Genomic DNA, 18703 nt, shown 5'->3' with positions numbered 1-18703 from the left:
GAACAGAACAGGGTTCTATCTTGGATAACTGTGTCATGGCACTGTATCGAACTCAAGACCGCATTATTATTATTATTATTATTATTATAATATGCCATTTAGCAGACGCTTTTATCCAAAGCGACTTATAGTCATGCGTGCATACTTTTTTGTGTGTGGGTGGTCCCAGGGATCGAACCCACTACCTTGGTGTTACAAGCGCCGTGCTCTACCAGCTGAGCTACAGAGGACCATTATCCCTATGAGCTAAAGCCAAGGGATTTTAGTTATGGGAGCTCAAATGTATCTTCAAGTCTCAGCTAGCCAGGCATGGTTAGGCTACCCATCATGCGAGCGTAGTTTGGCCAAAAACTCACAAAAACATAAACCAACAGCAATACCCAGGGAAGATATCTGAGGGATTAGAATTGTCATCTGGGGCTGTATGTATCAAGTGCTGATCTAGCATTGGGTCCCACTGTCCATACATTATGATCTAAAAGGCACAACTGATCCTGGATCAGCACTCCTACTCTGAGATGCTTGATACCTACAGCCCCTGGTCTCTCTCCTGTCTCAGTGGTGATGTACAGATAGAAGCAGTCAGGTACAGGTAGGTCAGTAAAGCACTAAGCTCCAGGATCTAGGCCTACACTGAGACGTTGCAAAAAAAAATAATGAAAGGCAGTCATTTCATAAAGAAAAAAACATTTGTGTACTTGAACAGGTTAAAAGCAACATTCTGAGTGGTTTACCAGAATGAACTGTCTGAGGCCACGGGAGACCCATGTTAGACTGCATCTGTCTCCTTTGCAGATTGGAATGGTTGTGTAGTGTATGAGGCTGCTTTGTTCTAAACATTGATTTCTGTCCGGCTGTTTTGTGGTCTGTCATCACATGCGCAGTGCACACAAGGACAGAAGGCTGCTGCTCGGCAATGATGAGTGTGCAATAGCTAGCTATCTACGCGAGTGAGCATTCATCCAGGAGACTGATAATGAGTGGTTATTTGGAAGTTAATGGTTTTATGGTGGCTGTCACACTCTGTTCTCCTGGAGCATGATTGAAAGCATTTACATTTTGTATTCGTTCATTTACATTTTTGTCATTTAGCAGACGCTCTTATCCAGAGCGACTTACAGTTAGTGAGTGCATACATTATTTTATTTTTTTTTCATACTATTTTTCATACCCCGGTGGGAATCGAACCCACAACCCTGGCGTTGCAAACGCCATGCTCTACCAACTGAGCTACATCCCTGCCGGCCATTCCCTCCCCTACCCTAGACGACGCTGGGCCAATTGTGCGCCGCCCCATGGGTCTCCCGGTCACGGCCGGCTACGACAGAGCCTGGATTCGAACCAGGATCTCTAGTGGCACAGCTAGCACTGCGATGCAGTGCCTTAGACCACTGCGCCACTCGGGAAAACCACGTTCGGCAGGCACTGTTGTCAGGAGTGACTCAGTGTCTTAGACTGCTTTCTATTAAACTATCAATCACTCATTCCTGTTATGTGCATGTTATTTTACACTTTTTTTAGGAAGCTGCTGCCCACCCTCCCCCTCCCTTCACATTTCTTATGTATCTGCTGCTCAAACTCCCCCTTCACATTTCTCTCTTTACTCACCCTCTTCTGAACCCTCAACCAATTGGATCAACATGATGATGTAGCCTATGTTTCTGCCTCATATTTCTGAACAGCAGAAATAAAAACCCAGTGTCTATTTGAGTTAACTTTCCAAAAATAAATGCATTTTGTAGGGTGATTTAGGCTACAACCTTCTGTCTGTTGTAACTAAGGCTATTGCAGTAGCACAAGAAAGGCGAAGTCTACACATTGCATTGGGGCAAAACAATATGCGTTTTAACCACAAGTGTTGTAGATTAGGGCTGGGAATTGCCAGGGACCTCACGATACGATGTTATCATGATACTAGGTTGCTGGTACAATGTGTTGCGATTCGCTACCACAATTTTGTGTTTTGATGTTCCAAACATATTGCTCTCAGTATGTCTGCTGCAGAGAAATGAGAGCATAAGAACTAGTTTTGATCAGTCAGGGAAATAAAAGTGCTGAAAACAACATGTTAGCTCACAATTTAAAAAGGTGGAGAACAAGCTATAGGATGAAAAATACCAGAGTTGTGGTGCAGGTACAGCCGACTAGCGCTAGCTAATGCTACCTACAGTAGAATGATTCTTATTTTATTTTTTATCGTTACTTGGAGTCAAATCATTATAATATTGTCCCAAAATAATATCACGATATGTAACTAGCGATTTTATTTTTTCCCCCATCGCTATTTTATATTTGTGATGTGATCTGTATACACCTTTTCAACTGTCAAAACAATAACACGTTCTATACGCATGCACAACGAAGAGGTTCCCCAGTAAATATCCGGCCCTCCAGCGTGCCATAATTGCTAGATAGCTAGTTGGCTAGCTAGCAAAAAAAGTTTGTTCTGTTTTTTGGTTGGATCAAGAGATACGAACGACTTATATAAACACATTGACTTGATACCAGATCCACTAAACAAAATCAGACAACGTTTATTTCACGTATATTCTCTGTTTGCGATGGTGTTGCATTTGGTTAGCACAGCAAATAACACCACAGAGTGTGACGTGAAGGTAGAGCCAGCAGTGTAACTACAGTGGGGGAAAAAAGTATTTAGTCAGCCACCAATTGTGCAAGTTCTCCCACTTAAAAGGATGAGAGGCCTGTAATTTTCATCATAGGTACACGTCAACTATGACAGACAAAATGAGATTTTTTTCCAGAAAATCACATTGTAGGATTTTTAATGAATTTATTTGCGAGTTATGGTGGAAAATAAGTATTTGGTCAATAACAAAAGTCTCACGATACATGGCCCCATTCATTCTTTCCTTTACACGGATCAGTCGTCCTGGTCCCTTTGCAGAAAAACAGCCCCAAAGCATGATGTTTCCACCCCCATGCTTCACAGTAGGTATGGTGTTCTTTGGATGCAACTAAGCATTCTTTGTCCTCCAAACACGACAAGTTGTTTTTTTTTGGAGTTTTTATTTTGGTTTCATCTGACCATATGACATTCTACCAATCCTCTTCTGGATCATCCAAATGCACTCTAGCAAACTTTAGACGGGCCTGGACATGTACTGGTTTAAGCAGGGGGACACGTCTGGCACTGCAGGATTTGAGTCCCTGGCGGCGTAGTGTGTTACTGATGGTAGGCTTTGTTACTTTGGTCCCAGCTCTCTGCAGGTCATTCACTAGGTCCCCCCGTGTGGTTCTGGGATTTTTGCTCACCGTTCTTGTGATCATTTTGACCCCACGGGGTGAGATCTTGCGTGGAGCCCCAGATCTAGGGAGATTATCAGTGGTCTTGTATGTCTTCCATTTCCTAATAATTGCTCCCACAGTTGATTTCTTCAAACCAAGCTGCTTACCTATTGCAGATTCAGTCTTCCCAGCCTGGTGCAGGTCTACAATTGTGTTTCTGGTGTCCTTTGACAGCTCTTTGGTCTTGGCCATAGTGGAGTTTGGAGTGTGACTGTTTGAGGTTGTGGACAGGTGTCTTTTATACTGATAACAAGTTCAAACAGGTGCCATTAATACAGGTAACGAGTGGAGGACAGAGGAGCCTCTTAAAGAAGAAGTTACAGGTCTGTGAGAGCCAGAAATCTTTCTTGTTTGTAGGTGACCAAATACTTATTTTCCACCATAATTTGCAAATAAATTCATTACAAATCCTACAATGTGATTTTCTGGAGAAAAGAAATCTCAATTTGTCTGTCATAGTTGACGTGTACCTATGATAAAAATTACAGGCCTCTCTCATCTTTTTAAGTGGGAGAACTTGCACAATTGGTGGCTGACTAAATACTTTTTCCCCCCACTGTATGTAGCTAGCATTATGAGTCCAGTGTTTGACGGCCACATTGTTTACATCAAAAGTTAGCGAGCAGCAGTAAATACCCCACTATCAACCCCTCATCAATCTGTCACTCAGCTCTTCGTCTGCTTCCTCCAAAACGCAACTATATTTTACCCAGGTGTTTTTCCCACTTAGTTTCTATTAACACTAGAAAAGCCTGGCCTCTTTGTCAGTGTTGCCAACTCCTCAGTAAGGAAAGTAGCTATTAGCTGTCCTAAAAGTCGCTAGAAATCGATAAATGACGTCGTCACCTAATTTGCATAATTGGCCATGTGCATGTAATTGTGATGGAGGAGAGAGGAATAACGTTGTGGGAGAGACAAAGTGAGTAAAAAACACCCTACATTTACATCCCGCCCTGAATGTAAGCCAGGGCGGGATCAGCCAGCGGCGGCTTCCCGCATGCGCGATTCATTTGCAGTCTGGACGCGGAGGGGTGAACATCTCCTGCTCTGACTGCAGCTGGGAGGGACTGCTGCGTGAGGACTGGGCCACCTGTGAGTGCTTTGGGACGGGGGTAACAAAGCACCCGCTGCTCGTTGAGAAGAGTAAGAACGATGCGTGCTTTCACGTCAGTCTCCAATAACACCAGAAAAAGTCACTAGTCGCTTTTTTGAAAATTTGTCGCTAGAGGGGTCTGAACTCGCTAAATATAGCGACAGTCGCTAAATTGGCAACACTGCTCTTTGTGTATTATCGACCACCTTATGAGACCTAGCTAGTGGTTTGTTTACAGTAAAGCTAGACTATACAGATGCTAGCACTGACACCTTGTGGTGATCATTTTGAACTGCATATCATAACACCAGGATGGTACATAACATTAAGACTATTTGAAGCAACATTTGGCGATTGTATATAGAAATGAAATCAAATTAACCTTAAAATATTCCTTTCTGTGCACACCCTCATGATTGTAGTATTTGCTAATAATGTCTCTCTCCTGTGCGTGTCATCCTTAAGGCCTACAGTCATTACGAGGGTAGGGCTAGCTGCAGATTGTAACACAAATAATGTGATTTAACCAAAACAGGAGTCTCAATGTCTGTGTCCAGTTGAATTTAGAAAATGCTCTGTTATAAAATGTATTTGTTTTTGCGCCGTGAAGTAATCCAACAATGTATACGCCGCAATCTTGTCTATTTCAAATTTTCTCTCATTGATCGAGACCTGTGGGTCCACCCCAAAGTGCCGCATTTCATGACACTCACCTGTCTCTTACAATGAGAGAAGATTTGAAATAGACAAGATGGCGGCTTACACATTGTTGGATTACTTCATGGAGCAAAATATTTATTTATTTTAGTAGCAGAGCATTTTCTAAGTTCAAATGGGCCCCCTGCAACTGCACATGGACATTGAGACTCCTGTTTCGTGAAATAAGATAGTATCGGCAATACAAGGTTAGTTAAATCTCTGGCAACGTTTTGTATAGGCAAACCTGTAACTCCCAGTATAATGGCGACCAACGTTTTTGGGTTAAATCAGATCTGGTGTTACAATCTGTAGCTAGGGTAGGGCTTGCACTAATACATTTCATGACTGCATGTAGAGTAGTTGTAGAAGTCAAATCTGGTATCCTTCAACATGGTTAGCCTCATTAATTGTCTAATGAAAAAGGAAAAAACCCCACACTCATCTTACCAGTATGAGCCTTTTCTTTATCATCAAATGATTCCCACACAAGTTACCTCAGATGTGAGTGCTTTTACTACTTCTAATAGTATCATTTCAAATGGAGAACTTGTCAAATAAATGTAAACAATGTGTGAGAATTGACTAATCCTGTTTCAGTATGGAAATGACAAGCCACATGCATTGGACATGCCCACAAGGCCAATACTAATCCCATCATATGTCTGAATTGGGCATGCATGCCATAAATCATCTCTCATCCACTGTAAGCAATGGAACCAAAAGGGTAGTGCATGGATAGTGGTGGCAAGAGAGAAATACCCTGGAGAGTGACCACAGTGAAGGGTCACTTTTACAGCAGCTCACCTCCGCTACAGTCATTAACCTTTCACCACCTCCTAAGCCGCCGACAGTATAACTCAGCCACCGACTGTGATCTGAGTCAATGTAGCAGAATTAAATATACCCGCAAAATTAATTGTTGGAGCTAGATTTACTCCGTTCAGTCTGCTCTGCTGGCTGCTGAGGTTGATGCGGAGAAGGAGGAAGTGAGTGTAGTAGAGGGGTAAGTGTGTAGCACGTGAGCTAGTTTACAGGTGAGTGCTAGGCTCTTTCTCTATTCGTCCTTCCTCGATTCCTTGCCGCCGCCTCCTCAACCCATTGTAGAAGAAAGTCAGAGGGGAGGAACCTTTTACCTTCTCCTCCAATACAGTTGTGATACAATACAGGTGAGGAATCAAGGAAAGACAAAGTGAGACAAAGCCCTAGTAGCCATCGTGTGGGGATGTCACCCGCCCTGAGACCTAAAGTACTGTTATCCTAGCCCAACCAAGATCATTGTTTTGGTAGGATAATGGATGCTGCTTTTTGGGTGTTATCCTAGCCCAACCAAGATCATGAATTTGGTAGAATAATGGACGCTGCTTTGCGGGTGTTATCCTAGCCCAACCAAGATCATGAATTTGGTAGGATAATGGACGCTGCTTTGCGGGTATAAAGTGCTGTTGTGGACAGGGGTTGCATCCCAGGTCAGCCATACAGGGATTGTTACACCCACACCAATGATCAAGGAGATTAGCTGCACATCTGTGCAATATCATCAGATAAAATGAGTGACAACCAAATTAAACCGACAAACAGGGAATGTTAATTGACCATAAAATACACTATACTTAATTCAAAGAATCAACACTTTATTTCATATAATGCAAAGAACACCTATGTAAATGGTTAGTTGGTTTATACATCACCTTACTCCAAAACAAGATAATTTTAATAGTTAAATTCTCTTTTACAATTAATAAGCAGAATGTCAGGTGTTAGGGCTGGGCTGGAACAGAAACCTGCACACCCAGTATCTAGATCTCTAGGAGCAAGGTAGGCCATGAATGTTCTAAGCCTAAGCATTGTTACTTTAACAGTTCTTGTATTCCTACAACAAATTCTAACAGTAAACCAGTAGCATATAACCCATTGGAGATCTAGCCTTCTTGTCTCTTCAGGACTTGGGACTTTCATTGGGACCTTCATCCGCAGACAGGGTTTAGCAGCTTTCACAGGTCTCTGTACTGAGGTTAAGAAACACAGAAATTAGACTGGAACTTGCTTTATTATTCTCAAGTGAGATATATGTATATAATGTAATGTAATGTATGTATGTATTGTTGATATTTCGCAATATTTTTTGTGTTATATCTTTGGGACTGGAAATGTGTTAATTATCTAGCTTAGCTACTAGCTAGGTAGTTAATATTGTTTTTAGCATATAAAGCTGTTTGTCATTAACTAATATTGGATGGCTGTCTATCCTATTTATATGTAGCTAGCTAATGTTACCTAGAATAGATGGTTAACTTGATAAAGAACTTACCTGTTTGCTACAAGTCATCCTGGCGCCGCCACCTCCTGCTGCTAACGTTACTATCCAATGGAGGCACTACATCCTGCTGCGATGCTTCTTTGGGAAATCTATCAACTTTAATTTTGAAAAAATAGATTCCTTCCCGGTCGTAAGGACCATCCCACCCGTGAATAATATGGTCAAATGCAAATGTTGTCCTTGAAAACAACTAGACTAAGTTAGCTAGCTGTTTACAGCCGCGATGGAACAGCTGTTGTTTACAGACCGGAAGTTCTTTGGGTTCCAGGGATCACTTCCGCTCCTCCTCAAAAAGCAATTAAAAAAGGTGTACAGTTATGCTGCCATATCGTGGCCTTAGCTGCTGAAAAATAACACTTACTTTGACTGCTTGTCTGCCCCCTGCTTTGACAATGTTTACAATGATGGTGAAAAAAGAACATTGCTATTTAGACTACCTGTCTGTCTTTCTTGTGTTTTGATATGCTGCCTTTAGCTTGCCTAAATAGCTGCATGTGCTCCCTCCTGAAAAAAGAAGGGTCCAGGAAAAGTTGGATCCGCAGCCACTCCGTTTGGTTATTTAGCCTACAGCTTTAGCTGCAAATGTGTTTTTCCGGCATATTTTGTCAAGCAGTGAAAAGGAATTTCCCTCGTGAGGGGAGGACAACGTATGAATCTGACTCTCTCTTTCTCTCTCTCCTCCCAGATGTCCCTCCGGCAGAGCAGGAGAAGCTGTTTGTCCAGAAGCTGCGTCAGTGCTGTGTCCTGTTTGACTTTTTGTCGGATCCTCTGAGCGACCTGAAATGGAAGGAGGTGAAGCGGGCGGCGCTCAGCGAGATGGTGGAGTACATCACCCACAACCGGAACGTCATCACAGAGCCCATCTACCCAGAGGTGGTGCACGTGGTCAGTAGACAGTCACAGTGGACAAGGCCTTGCCTCATGCACTTACAAATGCCTATCATGCCGTTTGTTTCTCCTTCCATGCTGATTGTGTGGTGAACATAGGACTAATCAAGACGACATTGATACTGTCCTCATACACTTGCTTTTAATGTTCACCAGAGACAACCCAGTGTTTCCCCTAGAGGTCTTGTCCTGGGTCGGGTGTAGGTAGACCTATAAGCCCCTCATACAAACAAATATTTTGTGCATGGTTCTCTGCCTTTATTGACATCATAACCCTGCCATCCTCAAACAATCACAAAAGCCATAAACTATTTCAATCAATTGAGAGAAGCTTTCAAATCCCACAAAGTTTCCACATTTCTGTTTTTTTTTTGTCGAGGTTGCCTGTGGCAGATTATTTCAGTTCTAGTTAATGTTGTATTTTAGTTCCTGAGGCATAGGCACTCCCCATTCCTTATCAGATGAACTGTGTGAACCCAGGGCATAATGCAACTGCTTAAAAAAAAGAAGTGTTTTATTTAACGAGACAAGTCGGTTAAGAACAGATTCTTCATGATATTATTATTATTAGTCATAATCCAGAGTGACTTACAGTTAGTGAGTGCATACATTTATTTTATTTTATTTCCAATGACGGCCTACCCCGGCCAAACCCAGACGACGCTGGGCCAATTGTGCGTCTCCATTTGGGACTCCCAATCACGGCCTGTGATACAGCCTGGAATCGAACCAGGGTCTGTAGTGAGGCCTCTAGCACTGAGATGCAGCGCCTCAGACAGCTGCGCCACTCGGGAGCCCCTAAATGTAAATTAGTCCATGCTTTAAGGCATCCGCATGCTTCCCAGCCGAAACAGTTCACAAGAGTTTGTGCATATATTATGTATACTTTTGTTTTTGTTTGTTTTGGACTTCGGTGAGGGTTTTTTCGGCTGTTCGGGCACACAAGCCGAGGTTCGGAGCCTTCGTCGGTGATTGGTCAAAAGTAGGGATTCTTCAAAGTCTTTGTTGTCATTCAATGAGAGACAACCTTGTTTTCATGCAACATATTTCATTGAGAAATACTGCACCAAACATCTTAGTTGGATGTAAAATTGCGCGATTAAGATCCACTTGGCAAAAACGTTAATTACAGATTTCTTGAGTTATCGTAGATTAATACTGACTATTTTGAGGAAGTGCATACTGGCTACGGTGTCTCAGAATGGACAAACAGTAGTATTGCTGCTTTTTTCTAGTTTTTCAAGGCAAAGTCTTTTTAAGGGAGTATACGAGCACACTCGTTCGGTTCACCTAGCCGACTTCGGCTAGCCGCCAGCCAAACTGAAGCGTACTGACGCCTTTACATTCACTGGACTTAAATCTTATCGGTTAGCAGTAGGCCTGTTCTCTACCAGTATTAGCTTGCTAGCTGTTATCAGCCAAAGGCTAGCACTGTGGGCTCAATCTGTTTTAGGCCACATAGTTGACAAAAAATCTAATTGGTGTTCATCATCATCGGTTCACCTACCTCTATAACAGTCTCCACGTTGTCCCCTCAGTTCAGCCCTGGTTAGCAGGTCAGGCAGCCTACTAGCTGTAGCTGAGTGAATGAAATACTGGGTCTGTGTAGTAGTCTAAATGTAAACGAGTCCATTGTGGACATGGCTGCAGATGTGGTGCTGCCTGCCAGCCAGGTCTGAATGAAAGCCTTTGATGTTTATCAAAGCAGGCCTCAATGCTACGCAGGAAACCGAGGATGATCGAGGTGCAAATGTCCCCCTATTCTCCTGATCCTGCCTCTATTTGATCAGTGCAGCAGAAAATGCAAGGCTGCTGCCAAATCCGCATAAAAATATGTTATTGGTTTACTTTAGTTCTCCCCTTCCTGCCCCCTTCACTTTGAAGTGTTCACTGCTTTTAACATCAAAGTATGGAGAGAGATGGACAAAGTGCACTGTAAAGGGTGTATTCTTTATGGTTATAATAGGCCACGACGGACGGCTCTTTGATAAGTGCACTATTGTTACAGACGTATCAGCTTCAGATTTGTAAAGCGCTCCCTGTTCATATGACTTGGTGGTCCATTAGACTGACAGTTACACACTTTGGGGGGGGGGGTAAAATGGTTTCTCGGAACGTAAACATTGACAAGCGAGTGCATGTTGACCTCTGCCTGCCGGGGGTGTGGAGGGATGGAGTGTTCGGAGAGGTGAGAAAAGGCTGTGAGATATAGAGAGATGAGAAAAATAGTAGACTAAGCTTCGACCTACATCTACTCTGACAGACGAAGTGATGAAAAGAGAGATGTCTGCTGCTTTATTGGTTGTGGGAGATGGACAGAGTGGTGAAAAGAAAGCAATTATCTAGGCTACTTGTTTTGTTTACAGAGATGGAGAGAGAGGCCTTGTAAATGTCATCTTAAAGGTCCTGTCATTCTTTCCTCTACCCTCTAGTCTGCAGCAGTAGTGGGTTTTGCTTCGTCTTTTGGCTGCATTGACAGAAAAGGTTTTGAAATGTAAAAATGATTACATAAATGAACAAGAAGAAACAGGCTGATGGGTGAAGAGGTCAGATGAACATCTGTACCGTTATCTTCTATTTAGTTTGATACACAATACACATTAATCAAAAGGTCCGTTTTTATGTCAATGTGAAAGTGCCAGAGTTTGTTATAAAGCTGATCTTTGACACCTGTCGGTGATAGCTCTGATGGTAGTAATATGTGGTGTTCTGTTTAGTGACCTGTCTCTGTCCTTCAGTTTGCAGTGAACATGTTCAGGACGTTGCCTCCATCATCCAACCCCACAGGGGCTGAGTTTGACCCGGAGGAGGATGAGCCCACGCTAGAGGCCGCGTGGCCACACCTACAGGTACACACACACACACACACACACACGTACATGAATGAACGCACACTGTTTCATACCACTAATGTGTACGCCTCTGCTCCTCTTTCTCCAGCTCGTCTATGAGTTCTTCCTCCGGTTTCTAGAGTCTCCAGACTTTCAACCAAATGTAGCCAAGAAGTATATCGACCAGAAATTTGTAATGCAGGTAAGCACTGGTCCTTTCTTACTGGAAGTAAAGCAACATGGGTTGTGTGTCTGTGTGGGACTGTCTGTGAGTGTGTTTTTCTCTCTGTGTGTGTGTGTGTGTGTGTGTGTGTTTTGTGAACAGGTGTTGTAAGGTCACTGTGTTGTCTCCATAGCTATTGGACCTGTTTGACAGTGAAGACCCCAGGGAAAGGGACTTTCTAAAGACAACTCTGCATCGCATCTACGGCAAGTTCCTGGGCCTGAGAGCGTACATCAGGAAACAGATAAATAACATATTTTATAGGTGAGTAAATGGCCCTAATACGGCACTGTAGTCATATGTTGAGTCGTGTCATCATCGGAGACACTTGACACGACGAGTGGCAATGTTTTTAAATGACCATTCATTTCACTGGTCTGTTTCGCTTGGTCTTTTGTCATTTTAATTGAGAACTGTCATTTCTTTGCAGCTTCATTTATGAAACGGAACATCATAACGGAATAGCAGAGTTATTGGAAATATTAGGGAGGTATGTCAAATTGTAATTATTTCCAATAGTTTTTGTGCCTACATTGTTTTGCTGATCACCTGTATTATATTACTGATCACAACCTTTTCTCTTTCTGTCTGTTTGCAGCATAATCAATGGGTTTGCCTTACCGTTGAAAGAGGAGCACAAGATATTCCTGTTGAAAGTGTTGCTGCCTTTACACAAAGTCAAGTCCCTTAGTGTCTATCACCCACAGGTATAGTGTCTAGCCCCATCTCTTAACCCTCCCTTTGGTGTAAACACGTTACTGTTAAAGAAGCCTTAGGCCTACTTTAGAAGAAACCTTTTGATATAGGCCTACAGTGTTATAGGTTGTAATACATGTTAATTCCAGTTGTAGTAAGCGTTGTTGACATAATAGTTGTAGTTAATATGCTCTTTTGTGTGTCTCTCTTACTAGCTGGCGTACTGCGTGGTGCAGTTTCTAGAGAAGGACAGCACCCTCACAGAACCGGTAAGACATCTTCCAGTTCGCTGGGCAAATATCACCAGTCCCAATGTGTGAGATTAGTACATTGCTCCAATGCTGGTTCAGTGTTAATGTGCGAACCGTCTTCATAGACAGTGATGGCTCTGTTAAAATACTGGCCAAAGACCCACAGCTCTGTGTGCGACTAGTTAGTGCTGTGTTAATGTATGGCTCTACTCTTCTCTCCTACAGACAGTGATGGCTCTGTTGAAGTACTGGCCAAAGACCCACAGTCCAAAGGAGGTGATGTTCCTCAACGAGCTGGAGGAGATTTTGGACGTCATCGAACCCTCTGAGTTCGTGAAGGTCATGGAGCCCCTCTTCAGACAGCTGGCCAAGTGTGTGTCCAGCCCGCACTTCCAGGTGTGTTTTGTGTTGTTTGCTCAGGTAGTGTGTTGCCCGTGTGTTAGTGGTTATCTGTGCTAAGACGTTACCTGACCAAGCATCCCTCGTGTGTCAGGTGGCAGAGAGAGCGCTGTACTACTGGAACAACGAGTACATCATGAGTCTGATCAGTGACAATGCCGCCAGGATCCTCCCTATCATGTTCCCCTCGCTCTACCGCAACTCCAAGACCCACTGGAACAAGTGAGTCACTGCTAACAACTAACTACCACTATGGTGCTGCCTCTCTTTCTGGGTCTCCGTTTACTGCCCTATGATAGGGAAGTGAACAACATATGTTTTATTGTTACGCATTCCTGGGTTCATACGTATTTGTGAGCGTGTCTCTTTGCGTGTCTGTGTGTACAGGACGATCCACGGTCTGATCTACAACGCCCTGAAGCTCTTCATGGAGATGAACCAGAAGCTATTTGACGACTGCACACAGCAGTTCAGAGCAGAGAAGAACAAGTAAGAAGCCTTAACTTATACACACCTTTCTCATAACTATTCATTTATTCACAACGTCCACCCCACGTGTTGCCCATGACTCTGAAATGACTGTTGTTCCCCTGTCGTCGTGTGTGCGTAGAGAGAAGGCCAAGTGGAAAGAGCGAGAAGAAGCGTGGGTGAAGATCGAGAATCTGGCCAAGTCCAACCCTCAGGTGAGCACGAAGCGTCGCTATTTGTCTCTGCGTGTTACTTCATCCCCGGTGTCTATTCCTCTCTCAACCCAGTAGTCCAGCACCTAGTCCCCCACCACACCACAGGACAGAACAGCCCAGGCAGCAACAGATAAATAGATGTACTCTATGGCTGTACTCTGTGTATGGCTCAGAGCCCAAAAACCTCCCAGCAGAACCTGACACACAGCCAAGGCTGGAAATCCTCTCTGACACATCATCATATATTTTGACCAAATGATCTAAAAATGTATATTATTATCTTTGGTTCTGGGAGTCCCTCATCACTCTCTTGCTGGGTGTACTTACTGATATCTCATTATAATCCTTCCCGCTTTCTCTCTCCTTGTTTAGTTCCTGGTGTATGTGGACCCGTCAGGCCTGGGTAGTCCCATGGAGACAGACGGACCAATGACGATGGAGGACTTCAACATGCTGAAGAGGACTATAGAGGATGAGGCCACACAGGTACTGTGGGTTTGGAACAGTGTGTGTGTGTGTTCCTTTCCTCTGTCCTCCTCCATGCTGTTACTCAGTGCATTGCATTAGTGTGTGTGTTCACGTGAATGTCCAGAGCACAGTGTCTCCCTCACTGTATGAAATGTAGCACCAGTGTGACATTAGTAGAACTCATCTTGTGGGCCATCTCACACCTTGTTGCAGTTTTAAATGGGTGGAGAGACGGGATATGTGTATGAGCAGTGTAGCACGGGTAGCATGGGCCCTGGTCAAAAGTAGTTCACTACATGGGGAATAGTTTGCAATTTGGGACGCAATCTAGGTTGTAGGTGAAGAACAAGGTCAGGGAGAGGGCTGTGAGTGACGCACTTATTGACAGGATCAGATATAGGCAAGCTCACATTTCAAAGGCAGCGGAGAGCTGACATTAATGAATACTACACCGTACTGTAGTGTACTCCCTACAGCAGTGGTTTTCAACCTGTGGTCTGTGGGTGTATTGCAAGTTGGCCACACATATATTTTAATTTATGTATTTGACGTTTTTTCTTCCAAAATAATGTTTGGAGTATTAATAGTATTATAAGCAATTTTTCATAACTTATCACAATGCACATTGTTTATTATAATAATTATAATAATAATAATAATAGGCCTTTAATTTGTTTTAATTCACCTCTAAAATTTACTAAATTTTCCTGCCAAGATATTTTATTGAAAAATGAAAATGTGACTGCGAGTGATTGTCCTCGAGAGCTTTTGACAGTGATTTGGTAGTCCCCGGAAAAGGTTGGGAACCGCTGCCCTACAATGCACAGCATAGTGTACACTTCATGCAAGACTACTACATGTCTAGGAGGGTTTCGTGATCGCTGATGGATTGGGCTGAGTTAGCGATACAATATGAAGCACTTTGAGTTGAGATCTAGTCAAGGCGTGATGGACCTAGTGAAATGTGCTATTTTTCTATTTTAGCGGCACTGAGTAGTATGAAGGACTAGAGAATGTTTGTTTCAGGGGGTGAACTCACTCTGGATGTGTAACCGTTCCCTTGTCTCTTGGTGCAGAGGAACCTGTATGGGTGTGGGATCAGTCCAATGCTTTGATTACACCAGGCACTATCTCTAACGATAAACTACCGGAGATCATTCGTTTTCAATGGGGGGAGGAGACACGAGGATACATTCAGCAACTTAATGGTCGGCAACTAAGAATCCCACGTTTATGCAAATTAGCAGCGACCAATAACCAATCAGAGGAGGGTCTCGCTAGCTAGCTTCGACACCGTGCTGGATAGGCTAACAGCCAACGTGAAGTTGTGGTTGCTATTTTGAGAATACACCCAAAAATGGGAGAGCTTGGCAATTTCTTACAATGTTGTAGCTTTTGGTATGAATGGACTATGCGTAACTGTTCTCCCTCTGTTCCTGCCTGTCCCCGATAGCTCCAGAGAAACGAGCGTAAGGAGCGTCCGCTGGTCAGGAGGAAGTCTGAGCTGCCTCAGGACATTTCCACCGTCAAAGCCCTGGAGACGCACCGGAGGGCCGAGGACATGGTCACACCACACGACGGCCACTAGAGACCCCACACACACAGTACAGTCCGATGCATACTGACGGACACAATAGGACGGATGGACATGACGGACGGACCAGCACCCAAAGGCCCAGAACAGTCCAGCACAGAAGAGAACAGAATGACCTGGCTGAAAAAAAAGCTGCAGCTCAAACCAAATCAGCACAACTCTACTTAGCCCAGTCCAACTATGACAATTGCTCCCCAGTCCACTCCAGCCCTGCGCAACAGATGTCAATGGCACATGACATTATGGCATGACCAAACATGACATTGTTTCTCTTGCCCCACCTCCTTATCCTTCTCTCTGTCCCGCTCTCGCTGTCTTGTAAAAGCGCTCCAGGGTGCAGTGGTGCCCCCTTCTGGTAATTTCTCTCAGGTCTTCTTTTCTTGTTTTTATTTGTTGGTTTGTTTCTGTCGTTCTTTTTCTCTCATTCAAGATGTCATGTGTTTTGGCAATAGGACTGGCAGACAGACATGTATTATAGGCGCATACTGTACATAATGGGTGGAGGAAGAAGCAGCTTGGTAGGGGAACACTTTCTCTCTTCTTTTCTTTCTATCTCTCTCTACTTGAGCATAGAAAGGAAAGCACCGCACTTCTTCCTCGGAGCCCCATTACAGCTACTATTGCCATGAGCTTTACCTTTCTCTCTCTATGTATTTTTCTTTGTTCTGCTATGACTGATTTAATAGGAGGGGAAGCATTGGGGACAGTCAGCGGACTGTGTCTGTTGGTCAACAGACGTTGTAATAAAGTTTTGTGGATCTAAATGTGCTGGCCTGAGGAAAGTTGAGGCTGAGGGACAGGAGGGGGTTCTTCTGTCCTCTACTGGACGTCTGCTGGTCTGTACAAACCTAGTTTGGTGCCAACTTCACTTTCTTTCTTTTTTGCTTATCCCCCCCTTTATTTTATCTGTATGATATTGTAGGCAATAAGTTGACCCAGGTTGCAGTGTGTTTGGGTTGTTCACACAATGGTCAATGGTTTCTAAGCCCGAGGACACAGCACATTCATGGTTTTCTGGATCCATTGAAGTTTACTGTCCATGTAAACGCGAAAGACAGACTCGTCCATCTGTGCTCTTCACAATCCCTATCAGTCTTTCAGTCTTCATTAATAATCAGTATTGATCAATATTATCCAACTCCTGTCATGTTATTGTTGTGAAAACTTCAAGGTCTAGTTTTGTAGTTCAGTGTTTACAGACTCCCATTTGAGTTTTAGGATGTGAGTGGGACAAGAGGAACTAAACTGGGCTACACACAGAGGAATACTCATCGCTGGTTTTTCTAATCTTCATAACCAAGACCCCTTTCTTTTTGATGTTGCTGCTATGTGTTAGCAAGTAGTAGCCTAGTTCAGTCATAAAGACCATTCTGTCTGGAGAAACTGAGTTGAATTTGAACACAAGCCTTTCTTTTCATAGTGCCTTTATTGTACAAGGGGGGACATCATCCTAAACTGAGAAAGAATAGAATAGCAACGTTATCTGAATGCCAAACCATGTTAAATTTATCATTAGCTTCCCAACAGACTAGAGAGACGCGTCAAAACACACCGAGAAACACACACTGCCCTAGAATATTCCGTATTTATTTACATCCGTGTCGAGTGTAAAACGCGTACGAGCTGTTTAACTAGAGTTACATGCCTTGTTAAATCTACAAAGCAGATGATGGTGGTTAAGCTAGAGAGGAGTGGAGTAGTCTCAATGACTTAACATAGAAGCACTTCCTGATTTAAAACTTGGAAGAATAAAAAGATCCAAAATGAGTTGAAATCAGTCATGCTATCTGGTCTGCTCGGTTCTGTCAGTTCCTCTGTGTGCCTGATAAATAACGTGTATAGAAGGATGCTTCCCAATAACCTCTTATTCCCTGTTCCATTTAGGTTCTGTCCCAAATGGCATCTTATTCCCCTATAGACCGTGGTCAAAAGTAGTGCACAAAATATAGGAAATAATGTGCCATTTGAGACGCTGCCAAGAGTATTGATGTGTCTGTTGCAGTACCATTGTTTGAGCCCACAGACAGACAAGGACTCTGGCTGTATCCCTGTAGAGAAGCTCACTATTCAGGTGGTGCTGCTTTGTATGTGAGACACTGCTTCTGGATGCTTGCAAGGTCTCTTCCTTTGCCTGCAAAAACTCTTGTCGATGTTCAGATTGAATGTGCAAATTGTAAATATACTACAATTACTACCATGGTCACGTTTTGCTGTTTCTTTTTTGATTATTTTATTTCTTAAAGAATAACATTCACCAATTTATGCCATCCCCTCCCACTCCAACTATTCTGCTGTAAATTGACTAAAAGGAAGTCTAGAGTGCCTTTTTATAGATGGCACAAACAACTGGATGGCACCAGGGTTGTGGTCAATTCAATTATACAATTTCATAAATTAGGAAGTAAACTTAAATTTCAATTCATTGCTTCTCAAAGGGGAGACTTGGCTCTTCAGTTGACTTCCTGAATTGACAATGTAAATAGAATGGAGTCCATCCCTGACTGTTCCCAATGTCCTGAGAACAGAGGACATCACATTGGTGACTGTTGTTCTTCATCAAATGGCTTTAATATTATAGCTTCTTTGGAGCCCTCTTTATTTTACATAAGCTTATGTTTTGTTTTTCTTTCAAAAGAATAATACTGCAAGTGTCCTTTTAGTATACATCCTGTACTAAATGGCTTCATCTACTATTGTACATATAATGTACTTTTATTTTATGTTCTGTCTATTATTAAATGGTAAATTCCATATTTCGTACATTTGTACAGGAAACGAAGGTTATTAGCTACTGCAGACATTTGGGATGTGGCACAGACTACAACACGTAACTATTTTGGATTTAGAACCGTTAAGAATTTGGATTCTAATATTTTTTATTGATTTGTAATTCAAAATTGTTTGTTTCAGCATTTAAAAAAAAAGTATGTGAAGAGATCCAACATACATGAGCTTTTTGTGAGCGCTTTTATCCAAAACCAGCGGTGTACATCTACCTATATATAGTAAATAAAGACGTGTTTTTATATTTTCATCCAAGAACAGCCATTGAGTGTTTTCATGATTTGCCTCATTCCTCCTTGACTAGCCTCTGAAGCCCACGAGACAAGATCTGAAAGGAGGCCACGGGAGACTACTCCTTGACGGATTGCATCTCCTATCCCTCTTATTTAGTTCTGTATCTGTGGACACCGATCACTTATCAAGGGTTCAGACTCAAATCTCCGTCACTCAGAATCTGGAGATGACCTT

General features: G+C 43.0%; 1 protein-coding gene across 3 annotated transcripts in view; it reads left to right on the top strand.

Annotated features, from left to right (window-relative positions):
- The window catches only part of LOC311108647 (serine/threonine-protein phosphatase 2A 56 kDa regulatory subunit gamma isoform-like), a 34144-nt gene extending 15659 nt beyond the window's left edge, over nt 1–18485 (top strand). For all 3 annotated transcript variants that reach the window (XM_084151338.1, XM_084151339.1, XM_084151340.1), the window contains 13 exons: nt 8104–8303; nt 11045–11155; nt 11247–11339; nt 11494–11624; nt 11791–11850; nt 11959–12067; nt 12272–12325; nt 12533–12703; nt 12801–12928; nt 13094–13195; nt 13317–13389; nt 13762–13875; nt 15311–18485. In XM_084151338.1, coding sequence (XP_084007464.1) covers nt 8104–8303; nt 11045–11155; nt 11247–11339; nt 11494–11624; nt 11791–11850; nt 11959–12067; nt 12272–12325; nt 12533–12703; nt 12801–12928; nt 13094–13195; nt 13317–13389; nt 13762–13875; nt 15311–15445 — 1481 coding nt within the window. In that variant the 3' untranslated portion in view covers nt 15446–18485. The remainder of the gene's footprint in view (nt 1–8103; nt 8304–11044; nt 11156–11246; nt 11340–11493; nt 11625–11790; nt 11851–11958; nt 12068–12271; nt 12326–12532; nt 12704–12800; nt 12929–13093; nt 13196–13316; nt 13390–13761; nt 13876–15310) is intronic.
- The last annotated feature ends 218 nt before the right edge of the window (nt 18486–18703 follow it).

Source organism: Coregonus lavaretus (genome assembly GCF_964263955.1).
Source record: "Coregonus lavaretus genome assembly, chromosome: 33".
Taxonomy (NCBI): domain Eukaryota; kingdom Metazoa; phylum Chordata; class Actinopteri; order Salmoniformes; family Salmonidae; genus Coregonus; species Coregonus lavaretus.
This window is presented reverse-complemented; position numbering and strand designations above follow the sequence as displayed.